General features: G+C 38.9%; 1 protein-coding gene across 2 annotated transcripts; it reads right to left on the bottom strand.

Moving 5' to 3' along the window:
- Positions 1-10,302: 10,302 nt before the first annotated feature.
- CCDC182 (coiled-coil domain containing 182) lies at positions 10,303-11,026 on the bottom strand. 2 transcript variants are annotated; one of them, XM_074220531.1, is made up of 2 exons: positions 10,853-11,026; positions 10,303-10,759 (listed from the first exon to the last, which is right to left on the bottom strand). In XM_074220531.1, exons 1-2 carry the CDS (start codon positions 10,976-10,978, stop codon positions 10,427-10,429), a joined length of 459 nt encoding a protein of 152 aa, XP_074076632.1. In that variant the 5' UTR covers positions 10,979-11,026; the 3' UTR covers positions 10,303-10,426. The 2 variants fall into 2 exon arrangements, with proteins under 2 accessions (XP_074076632.1, XP_074076631.1); XM_074220530.1 differs by having other exon boundaries at positions 10,303-11,026.
- Between the last annotated feature and the right edge of the window lie 1,618 nt (positions 11,027-12,644).

Raw genomic sequence — 12,644 nt, 5'->3', positions numbered from 1 at the left:
GAAAGAACTTAAGGTCAGCGGGTGAGCTCCCTTTGCTGTGACACATTTTTGTGAGATGGAATCAATATCCATAAGATCACCAGCCTGCCTACTCACTGCCAAGAGAGCACAGGAGGGAAGAGAAGACATGCCGACTCAGAGGAAACCTCAGAGAACTAAGGTTATTGGGGAGGGAGGGGTACCATATGTTCCTGCTCTTTCCTTCTTTTTGAAATGATTATTATTATTATTATTTCCTCTATTTGTCTTGGAGAGCAATTGAGGGGTTATGCTATTTGATTTTATTTCTTTTTGCAGGAGAGAAGAAGGAGTAGGGGAGAGAACTCTTCCTTCCACAAGGAGAAATGAAAACAGTTTGGCACAGTAGAGAGAATACTGATTCTGGAATCACAGGATCTGAGTTCAGATCTTGCCACTAATGCTTACAACCTGTGTGATCCAAGGTAAATCATACAAACCTCTCTTAGTTTCCTCATCTGTAAAATGACTATGTGATCTGTAAGTTCATTTCCAGTTTCAAATCTCTAGTGCTCACCCACCTAGCACCCACCAAAAAAGACTGGTATTGAAAATTAGGCATGACTCAGTGCCCCATTGTTCCCAGACCTGCCTGTCAATCAGCATTGGGGAGGAGGCAGCACTCATTTTGTAGCTTGATATTACCTGATATATTCATCATGTAGTAAATCATTTCCCTAATTGTCACCTACTTGCTACCTTGGGGAAGCACTTATAGGCAAAGGTCTCTCCCCTTTTGCTGACATGAATACATCTGAATTGTTTTTATCTCATTACAAAAGTTATCAATAAAAATTTGAAGCAATTGCTGATCCCCAGTGATTAGCCTGTCAGTGTGTCACTACCTTGACATACTTTAATAAACTCTTTTAATTTTCTTTGTCCTAAGTTTTGCTTCCTTAATCAGAGCAAAAGTCAAGACAAAGAATTTTCCTTTCAATAATATAGAGGATTCAGAATTTTTGCAGATTCTCCAGATCAGCAAAAATGCCTGTGAGTTTCTTCCTTGGAACATTGGTCCTCTAAGAATAAGTTAGATTAGATCTCCTAAAATTTATACAAGGACCTGCAGAGCAGTTACCCAAGCCCTTTCATAGCTCAGGGTAGATCATAGGTTCATGCATCAGAATTGGACTTTAAAGAACCCAGCTGTGTCATTTTACAGAGGAAAAAATGGAGGCCAAGAAAAGGGAAGTTGCTTTCTAAGATTACTTAAGTAGTAAGCTGCAGAGCTAGATTTCCAACTGTGTTTTGACTCTGGAAAGTTGTGGTAGTTGCATCTATAGAGATCCCAAATATTTTGCTTAAAGAAATATATAACTTTTGTGAAGATGCAAATTCTGTTTCACATAATGTTTGTCCAGATTCACTTAATTTGACCATCTAGACTTGGGCTAAGATTGGTCCTGATTTACAGTGTCTTTTTTTCTGTATCTCCAGATATGGAACTACATTTTGCTCAAGTTCCAATTCTGCATTTCTAGTTGCCGTCTGGACAACTCTGCCCATTCACACCCTGTTCAAATTCAAGAGGTTCAAAAACAGAAATTAAGTTATTCACTGAAAATTCAATGGGGAAAGTGGAAGAGCCAGGATTCCAACCCAATTTTCTGTCTTCAAGTACTTTCTCTCTTCACCCCCCCACCCTACATCCAATCAGTTTCTAAGTGTGATAAATTCTACTTTCATGTTAACTCAGGCACTCCCTTTGTTTCCACTATCAAGGCAGTTCTCAGGACCTCTTCATTTATAAAAGCCTTATACAATGGGTACAATTATCCACAGAACTCCCAAGTATGGCAAATAATATTAAAGCTAAGTCAGTATGTGGTCCACAAGAATTTTTATATAAGAATTCTATGTTCCATTCTTATTTGAGATTGACACCTTGGTCTCCCCATCTCTATTTGTTCCCTGCCTATCTAGTTGTTCTACTTACCACTGCCATCTTAATTTTACTAAAGCACAAGTTTGATTATAACACTCCCCTTCGATGGGTCCCCATTACTTAGAGTGATTGAGGTACATAGAAGATAGGGAAGGAAGGAAAGAAGAAAGGAAAGAAGGAAGGAAGGAAGGAAGGAAGGAAGATAGCATATAAGTGCTTACTATGTGTCAGAACCAATGTGCTAGGTTCCAAGGTTGTGCTTGCAAACAAATGAAACACTCACTACTCAAGGAGCTTGCACTCTAATGGGGATCTTGGAATACCCATGCAGGAGGATAGAGAGAAGACCCTGATAAGTTGCAAGGAGGGCTTGAGTCTTGAAAAATAAGACAAAATGTTCATTTAGCAAAGCTGAGGGAGGCAAAGGAGAGTCTAAATTTCTAGCAGGGGTAGTAATCATCAATAGAAGGGTCATGGTAAAGAGACTGCAAGGAGCTGAATGGAGAATAATCTTCAAAATCCTGAGCTAGGTACTCAAGGATCTCCTCAGTAGAGTCTGATATTACCTCTCTAGTCATCTCCCACTTTGCTGTGCTCTAACCAAGCAGGACTATTTACTGCTCCCTGAGTATGTCTGTGCTTTCCCACCTATTACCTAATTCTCACCTGTGGCTCCAAGATACTATAGCATACACAGCAGACATATGTGGTAAAACTATCTCATCAGACAAGTTAAACCAGACTGAAGGTAAGTGAAAGACCCATTGATGAATCAGGGGATATCTGCCCCAAGCATGTGAAGACTTCCCTTGATGGAATGGGCAAATGAGAGCAATTTGTTTCAATGGACAATGAAGCTGAAGTTTAGTCAAACATCAGACTCCAAGATTATCCATTGCATCCCAAGTCATTGCCAATCATTTTTAACTTTTTTCTTGCCATTGGACTTCAATGACTTGGAAGAGAGAATGAGGCTAATGACATTGTGCTACTCTGCCTCACTTAAATCCAATTTAATCTCACATCAAAACATCATCCCGTGATGTCATTGGTCCTCTTTGAAAATGAAGGACAATCAACTAGAGCCTTCCCTCTTCTTTCTGCATCTCCACTAATGAAAACCTACCCATTCTCAAGATCAAACTCTTCCATGAAGCCTTCCCTGATTCTGCAAATCCAATGGGATCATTCTCTCTCCTTTGAATCTACATAGTATTTTTTTTATGCTTCACAATACACTTAACCATATTCTGCCTTGTACTATAGTTATTTGTGCATACGTTATCTTCCCTACGAGATCATAAGCTCCTTGATGGCAGGGTCTCATTTATCCTTGTAGCCTTTCTAGCCCCTAACAAGCTACCATGTAAATTGGTACTCAATAAGTTTTTGCTGAATCATCCATAGGCCTATGAAAGGCAATGTTGTCAGATGGAAAGAATATTCTACTAGGTTCTACTCTTGGCCCCCTACTAAATAACTGAATGATATTAGGAACCTTAATTCCCTCTATGAACTTGTTTCTTGTTTTCTTTCTCTATAAAATGAAGTGTCTGACTAAATTATATCTGAAGTCTCTCCATCTCTAACATTCTCTGGGACAGTGGTATATTTTTCTATTGTATTTCCCAATCATCTAAATTCACAAGAGTAAAGGGAAAGTTGCCATTTGGAGTCTACCTTTAGGACAGTAATTTGAGAGATCAATCTGTCTTTCCCCTTATCTCAGAGCAGGATCATATTTAGCCTAACCTAGACAGATAGGTGTCTATTCTATTTTTAAAGTCCTCCTATAAAAGAGACTCTTCAGCAACTACTTCAATTACCATTCAGTTTCAAAAATCATCAATCTTAGAAAATTCAATGGTGGCTGGAAGGTTAATTCTTTCTCTCTAGTCCTGATGTTTCCTTTCCTCTCTTGGACCTATGTTGCAGTCTTACATTTCCAGTTACCAGCTGGATAACTCCACCTGTTCTAATTTGGCTATATCTTTGAGTCTTTCTTCTATATATTGTGAAGGCTATTGATTTTACCACCAAAACTCCTCTCACATCTAGCCCCTCCTTTCCATTCCCACCAATTCTCCCAAAGTTCAGATCTTCACCCATTCCCTCCTGAAATAACTTTCTGATTGATCTCCTGTGCCTGGAGCCTTTGTCTTCTCTACTAATCCTTGCTTTACACAGCTGCCAAAGAAATCTTTCTAAATGAACAACTCTGATGACAACACTATTTCCCTTCTCCAAAATCTTAGATGGTGCCTGACTGCCTACTGAATAAAAAATACAAATACCTTAGCTTACAATTCAAGGCCCTCCACACCATTACTCCAATAGTTTTGGCATAGTGGAAAAAGCGATCTTAGCCATCAGATTGGCAAGGAAGACAAAAGATGAAAACAGCAATAGGAGGAGTTGTGGGAGAACAGGAACATTAAAGTACTGTTTGTTGAGCTATAAATTGGTTCAAATATTCTAGAAAGCAATTTGGAACTAATCCTGCAAAAGGCATTAATAGGGGTACACTCCTTTGGTTACTACCAGGTTGTTGTTAATCATCTTTCATTTTTGATGAAACTGTCACCATTGATACCACAGGATGATATTTTGACTTGCACAAGTGAAGGATACCACTTGGTATATCCCCCATGGAGATCAAATCCATAAGGAGAGAATCAATATGTATAAAAAATATTTATAACAGCATTTTTTGGTTGTAGCAAAGAAACAAAATAGGTGCTTATCAGTTGGAGAATATATGGGGGAAATTGTATTTATGAATGCAATGGAAAATTATTCAGTAGGAAATGTAAATATGGCAGATTCAGAAAAATATGGTGTGATTGGCCTACTAGCCCCAACTAACAAATGTGACTCCATGTTTGACCACTAATTAACCTACCTTTGTACCTGTAACTTCCTATGAATCCAATATTGGTTTGGTCAACTTCATTTAGTCAAGGAATACAAAGTTCTCAGTTTAACAAATTTTATCTAGTCCATATATGCAAGTTTATCAAAATTTCCTAATCACAATATCAATGAGGGAGGAGGCAGCTAGATGATGCAATAAGTAGAGGACCAGCCCTGAAAACAGGAGAACCTGAGTTCAAATTCAGGCTCAGAAACTTGACCCTTACTAGCTGTGTGGCCTTGGGCAAGTCACTTAACCCTGATTGCCTCTCATCTAGTCCACTGGATCCAGATGACTCCAAAAGAGAAAGTGAGACTGTAGACTTAGCACAGAACACCCCCCTCACTCAAACCCACTTCACAGGCATATCATGGTATCACCTCCCTGATTGTCCTGGTTTTCTTTGAGAATGAAGAACAAACATCCTCATCAAGGAAGGAGGGAAGAAAAAAAGAAGAAAGAAGAAGAAAGGAAGAAAGAAGGAAAGAAAGAAAGGAAGAAAGAAAGAGAGAGAGAGAAAGGAGAAAGAGAGAGAGAGAAAGAAAGAAAGAAAGAGAAAGAAAATATATATTTTTTAAAAAGCAATGGATTTGGGGTGGCTAGGTGGCATAGTGGATAAAGCACCGGCCCTGGAGTCAGGAATACCTGGGTTCAAATCCGGTGTCAGACACTTAATAATTACCTAGCTGTGTGGCCTTGGGCAAGCCATTTAACCTCGTATGCCTTGCAAAAAAAAAAACCTAAAAAAAAAGCAATGGATTTGAAGGTGGAAGTTTGTTGTTGAGTAATTACAGTTACATCTGACTCTGTGACTCCATTTGGAGTTTTCTTGGCAAAGATACTGAAGAGTGCTTTACCATCTCCTTCTCCAGTTCATTTTATACATGAGGAAATTGAGACAAACAGAATTAATTCACTTGCCCAGGATCACATGGCTACTAAGAGTATGAAACCAGATTTGAACTCAGGAAGATGAGTTCTCCTGATTGCAAGCTCCTGCCACCTCAGCTACCCTAAAGTGGAAGAATTGAACATAAATCCCTGCTCTATCATTTACTATTTATATGATCTTGGGCATTTCTTAAATTCTCTATGAAATGATGGGATTAGGTTAGATAATCTCTAAGATTTCCTTCAATCTCTAGATATATAATCCTTTGATTAAAATCTGCCTCGATAGAATTTCCATTCATTGATGGTCCATTCCATTTTCAATAAAGACAACTGCATAGTAGATAGAACACTGGACCTGGAGTCAGGAAGACTCATCTTTATGAACTCAAATCTGGCCTCAGAGACTTCCCAGCTCAGTGACCCTGGGCAAGTCACTTAACCCTATTTGCCTCAGTTTCCTCATTTATAAAATGAGCTGAAGAAGGGAATGACAAATCATTCTAGTATCTCTGCCAAGAAAATCCCAAATGGAATGTCCATCAAATGGGGAAATGGATGAACAAGTTGTGGTATATGATTGAAATGGAATATTATTGGACATAAGAAATGACAAGCAGGATCATTTCAAAAAAACCTGGAAAAAACTTACATGACCTGTTATAGAGTGAAGTGACAGAATCAGGAGAACACTGCAGACAGTAATAGCAATGCTGTTCAATGATCAACAATGAATGTTGATCAATAACAGCAAAACATTGATCCAGGATGATCTCAAAAGACAAATAATGAAAAATACTGCCTGCAGAGAAAGAACTAATGTCTGAAGATAGGCCAAGCATACTATTTTTCATTTTCCTTCTTTCATTTCTTTTTTGGTTCAATTTTTCTTTCACAAAATGATTCATATGGAAATGTTTTACATGATTGTACATGTATAACATATCAGATTAGTGTCTCTAGGGGAAAAGAGAGGAAGGGAGCATTTGGAATGCAAAACATTTTAAATGTTAAAAATTGTTTTTATGTGAAATTAAGGAGAAAAATATTTTTTAAAATGTGGTCACAAAGAGTTGGACTCAACTGAAAACAACTGATCATACATCCTGCTACTTTCCTCCAGGTTCAATTTCTATAGGTTAAATATCCTCTTCTTTTAGTTGTAAGATGCAATTTCTAAATAGGTCATTTTCTCATTCAGATAACTATGTGTTGGGGGAAAAAAAGACTTGTAAAGCCCTAAATTTTGAGGTTCCATGTATATTAAGACTAATAAACTAATTACCCTCCAACCCAACCTTTCTCTTGTATGATCTAGTTAGAGTTAAATTTCCTGAGTCCCAAACCCATCATTCTTCATTTCTTATTAGACAATTAAGAACATAGTTTCTTCTCAATGGCCCACATTATTCCATTACCTTCCTCTCTGGATGATGGGGCAGTCTTCCATTAGGGCTATACTATCTCTTTGTCTATATAAATCTGAGCCCTGAAGGACTTTAGGCCTTCACATAGTGTGAAGCCAGCTGCATGTCTGAAGCATCCCGACTGTGTACTGCCCTTGTATTAAGGGCAATAAGGCCACACACTGAGACTGTCCCTCATGGTCATCTGTTCTTGTCCTCTGCTTGTTTAAGTAGTAATAAAGTGTTCCTAATTGCTATCCTGGTGTGAAATCATTCTTCATTCAAACCATTCCCTCCATTTTTACACAGCACCATCCTCTGGATGTTCTCTAATTTGTTAACAATGTTCTTAAAATATTATGCTAGAGTCAAATACAGTGCTCTCAAAGTGTTCTCAGTAGGATGTTACTGTTTAATCTGACTCTTCATGACCCCAATTGGTATTTTCTTTGGCAAAAATACTGGAATGGTTTGCCAGTTCCTTCTCCAGATGGGGAAACTGAGGTAAACAGGTTAAGCGACTTGCTCAAGGTCACCCAGCTGGTCAATGTTTGAGGCTGGATTTGAACTCAGCTCTTCATAGCCCCAGGCACATCTGTCCATTGTACCACTAACTTGGCCATCTCAATAAGGTACAATAAGATTAAGTCAGCCTTAAATTTGGACACTATACTATTAAGCCTCAGAGTTTTTTTAAAAACTTGAAACTTTTGGGGAAATCAGGTTAGTTCACATTGATGTGCTTGTGATCACATAGAAGCCCCAGATTTTTTTTCACACAAACTGTTAAGTCATTCTCTCTCTCTCTCTCTCTCTCTCTCCATCCCACACCTATATTTATGCAGTTGATTTGTTGAAATTATCTATAGGACTTAATATAAAACCACTTTAAATGTCATCTAATTACTTTCACCCTCTCAGGTGATCCCTCATTATGCTCCTCAAACACACACACATGAAGTTCCAAGACATGAAATATACAGGTGGTTATTGCCCAACCAGACCCTATAATGTTTTAGGTCACAAGGACTGAAAGTCCTAATTGACCAAGTCTCTACCCAATTCCTATTAATTGCACTATAGCAATCAATGATTAACAATAATAATAATAATAATGATAAGAGGACAGATATATGACTCAGAGTATTGAATGACAGACCTGGAGTCAAGACAACTCATCTTCCTGAGTTCAGTTCTGGCCTCAGACACGTACTAGGTGGGTCATCTTGGGCAAGTCACTAAACTCTGTTACTGTCAGTTTCCCATCTGTAAAAAAGCTAGAAAAGGAAATGGCAAACCACTCCAGTGTCTTTACCAAGAAAACTCCAAATGGGATCACAAAGAGTTGGACATGACTGAAATGACTAAATAATATAATAGTAGCTTGCACTAATATAAAGCTGTAAGGCTTTGCAAAGATATAAGTATATGTATATGTAGTTGTATATATGTATATGCAAATACATATGTACAAATATGTGTACGTGTTATATATTTCATGGTTCAGATACATAATGACTTCCTGAGATGTCAGAAAGGTGAAATTTCAGTTAAGTAATGTCTATTATAATGAGACAAGGAAAGGGTCCAGAGTAAACCTATGATCAGAATACTCCTCTTGGCTCCAACTTACGGTGATTGCGGATATGCCACTTCTAGTTTTTAGATCATTGTCTCCCTCCCTGTGATGTGAGAAAAATCCCTTCTTTCCAGCAAGGTTGTGAGCAGAAAAAATATGTAACTACACTAAGATACACACCATTTCTTTCAGCTAGGCAAGCTGGAAATTCAAGGTGCTACCATCCAGAACATACCCAAACTATTCTCCCAGCCACTCAACCCACTGCTACACCTGAGGTCAAAGAGGGCTCTGAATGACCAAAATACTGTCTGTGCATGTAAAGTCATGGAATGATTCCTGCAGAGTAGAAATGAGAGAATTTAGTTATCCTCTACCCCAAAGAGAGGACAAAGGATGATCAGAGGACCTCACTCTAACAGGATCCTTTGAGGTCATCTATTCAAACCTCATTATTAAACAAAAGATGTAGCCAAGACCCAGGGAAGTTAAGTAAATTGCCCAAGGCCACACAGGCTATAAGTAGTAGAGCCAAGATTTAAAATTGAAATCCACTGGGCTTTCAGTCAGGAAGACCTGAGTTCAAATCTAGCACTTACTTAGTTGTGTAACCCTGTGAGTAACCACTCTTTATCTCAATTCCTTCACAAGAATATTTTAAGGATCAAATGAGATATTTATAAAAAGTAGCAGAGTTATTGGCACAAAGCAAGCCCTTAATGTTTATTTCTTCCCCTATTTTTTTTTCTGTCTGCCTCAGCTACCAACATAACTTTAATCCCCTCCCTAGAATTCAGCCTACAATATATTCTTGGGCATGGTCCTCAGGCTCCTCACTTTGAATCTGTATGTCCTTACTTTACACATACTCCTAATAAACTTGCTATCTGATTTCCATTTCAGAGCACAGAATGGAGTATATAGATGGGGTAGGGTAAGGGGAGTGGGGTAGAGTGGATAGTAACAATTGACAGTCAGGGGAAAAGACAATAAATTAGTAAAAGTAGCCAGGAATTCAAAAAACACACAACAGACTGGCACTATTTAGTTTAGGGACAAAGGGTCGAGACAAAGTGGGGGATGAATTTTTCAACCACAGCAGCTCTCTAGTGACTATCTACTGAGGTGTCAGAGGATTGCTAACTACAATAGTGGAGGTCCTTGGAAGAATGAATCAGAGAACATTTGGAGAGGTTCTTCACCATGTTGACTGAAAGGAAGATGAATTTTTTCATCTGTAGCAGCTTTTTAATGATTGCTCCTAAAGTGTAAAGCATGATTGCAATGGTGAAGGACTCACGGGTCCTTCTGAAGGACTGAAACACTAGATATAAGAGGCATGTGACCCAATGGAGAAGAAAAACTCTTCCCAAATTGTTAAAAGTAAGTGTTGATGTTTTCAAAGGAGGAGGTGGAGATAAATTATTTAGAAAGTTTGTGACATATCCTTCCTTGGTAATAAAGAGATAAATGAGACATCACAGCTAACTGTTATTATTATTCTGCATCTTCTCCCCTCCCCCTCAAGTTTGACTGCATAAGGACTACCATTACTGTAGCAGGAAGAAGCGCAAGGAAGATGGGCAGAAAAGAAATTAGATTGGAATTTAAAGTTATTCTTGGTTTTTTTTTGGGGGGGGGTTGTTTTTCTCCAACAAAGCTCTTTAGTTTTTTGGTAATTATAGCTCTACCACTCCGGACCTCATAAGGCTAGCTCAGTCCAGATTAGGTCAGTTCCCTGAAATCTTCTTTGCAGATCCCTGTCCCTCACAGCTCCCACTCATTAGCAGCATATGTTCCAGCCATCTGCAATGTTCACGCAGCTGCTTCTCCCTAGGGAGCAGGAAGGTGAGGACCTTATTCCGCACGATGCCCCGGTCCTCTTCCTCCCGAAGTCGCTGTTTGACCTTTGCTGCCTGCTCTTCCTGGTCTGCCAGAGTTCTGCTAATCTCACAGTAGGCATCCTCAAGTCGGTGAATGGACTGCAGTAGCTTCTGTTTGAAATCCTCTAGGTCCCTCTGAATCCCTGCCACTTTTTGCATCAGGTTCTCCAAATCAGGTTGCTGGGGGAGACACGGGGACAAAGACTCAGGTAGGGAAAAGGCTCCCGACTGAAGGCCGTTCTCAACCATTTTCTTTCCTTGCAGGGTATTCACCTTCATGTATATGGGGCCTGTCTGGTAGAAGGGATCCATGTTTTCTTCACCAACTATTCCACAGTTAAATACTGACCAAGAAACAACCTGAGAAGAGGAGAGAAAGGACAGCAAGTCAGTCAGCATGAGTTCAGACTAGAAGTCCATTCTTTTTCTCTACAAAGAGGAGGGTTTAAAAGACTGGCCAATTATGACATCAGGGTCACTCCAGCCAATCTTGATGTGGTCTAGAAATTCTTTCTATTTGCACATTCCAGTCTCATTGGTCAAAGCCTGAGAGAGAGGCTTCTATTATTCACTGGATTCCAAAACACATCTCCAGAGATTTTTATGTAAATCATTTTTACCTAGTCTCTCATGCAAGCAGAAGCTCTCTTCCTCACCATTGAAGAGATGAAGAAACTGATGCTCCAATAGGGAAATGACTTGGCTACTTACAGAATCCATGATCACTAGCAGCCTATGAATGAGCTATATAAGATGTACATTGGAAGGTAGCATTGGATGGAAAAACTGAAATGATTTGGAACTAGGGAGTCTTTAAGCCCCTGAAATTAGACCTAATGAAACTTTCAGATTCCTTTGAACCTCTGTCTCTTTTTTTTTCCTTTTTTTTTGGTTTTTTTTTGTGAGGCAACAGGGTTAAGTGACTTGCTCAAGGTCACACAGCTAGTTAATTATTATGTTTCTGAGATCACATTTGAACTCAGGTCCTCCTGACTCCAGGGCCTCTATCCTAGCTGCCCCTTGCCCCTTTTCTAAAACAGGTTTTACACATCAAAATATAGGGGAAGGTGAAGGAAAAGAGTCTCTGATAAAGAAAAGTCTTCTGACTGTAAATCATTCTGGAAAATTTCCTTGTCTCATAAGATATTCACCTTCATAGACATAAGATCTCTAGTGTTTTCATTACTAACTAGTTCATGACTTGGGATCAATGCAGAGAAGATGTGGGGTTATAAATGGGATCTGGCTGGTATAAGGGATCCAAGTTATTTTCTTCAACTGATCCAAGACTGGGGATAACCAATGTAGCAAGTTGGAGAGAGAAGGGAAATTAAAAATTGTTATAATTAATCCCTTCTTCAGTCCACTCTCATTACCCTATACTATGAAAGGAAACACAGGAGGAATAAAAGAAGTCTGCCAATTATGACACCAGGAATACTCTAGTCAATCTTGATATTGTCTATATTTTGAAATTATTTTTTATAAGGCAATGGGGTTAAGTGACTTGCCTAAGGTCATATAGTTAAGTGTGTGTCTGAGGCCAGATTTGGACTCAGGTCTTCCTGACTCCAGGGCTGGTGCTCTATCCACTGTACCACCTAGCTGCCCCTGAAGTTATTTTCATTCCCCAGTTTTATTGATCAAAGTCCTGAAAAAAAACCTCCCACTGTGTTCCAGGGTCAAAACCACATCTTCAGAGGCTTGAAGGTAGCTATTTTTATACTTATTTCTAGCAGATTCTCTATTCTTATCATTGAAATAAGAAAACTGAGGCCCAGAATGGGAAAGTTGACTTTGCAAGAGTAAAGGGTAGGCTCATTAATGGCCTGAAGATTAGTTATTTTGCAGATAAAACATTTTATCTCTGGGCTCACTGTCCTAACCCCAACTTCCACTGGCAAGTCAATCTCCAGAGCTTAGCTACTATTATGGTTATCTTTCCAATACTGTTGCTTAGAAGTCCTGACTGTTGTGTTCCCTCAGTATTGATTACCACAGTGTAATTTTTGACTAAATAAATTCTCAGTAGAAATTAACCAATTTAAATAAAGGGATATTTACT

This window comes from Macrotis lagotis, chromosome 2, assembly GCF_037893015.1.
Source record: "Macrotis lagotis isolate mMagLag1 chromosome 2, bilby.v1.9.chrom.fasta, whole genome shotgun sequence".
NCBI classification, from domain to species: domain Eukaryota; kingdom Metazoa; phylum Chordata; class Mammalia; order Peramelemorphia; family Peramelidae; genus Macrotis; species Macrotis lagotis.
This window is presented reverse-complemented; position numbering and strand designations above follow the sequence as displayed.

Bases quoted from the DNA above. Each gene is read 5' to 3' on its own strand.
- CCDC182 (XM_074220530.1), bottom strand. From the start codon at position 10,978: ATGCTGACTGACTTGCTGTCCTTTCTCTCCTCTTCTCAGGTTGTTTCT.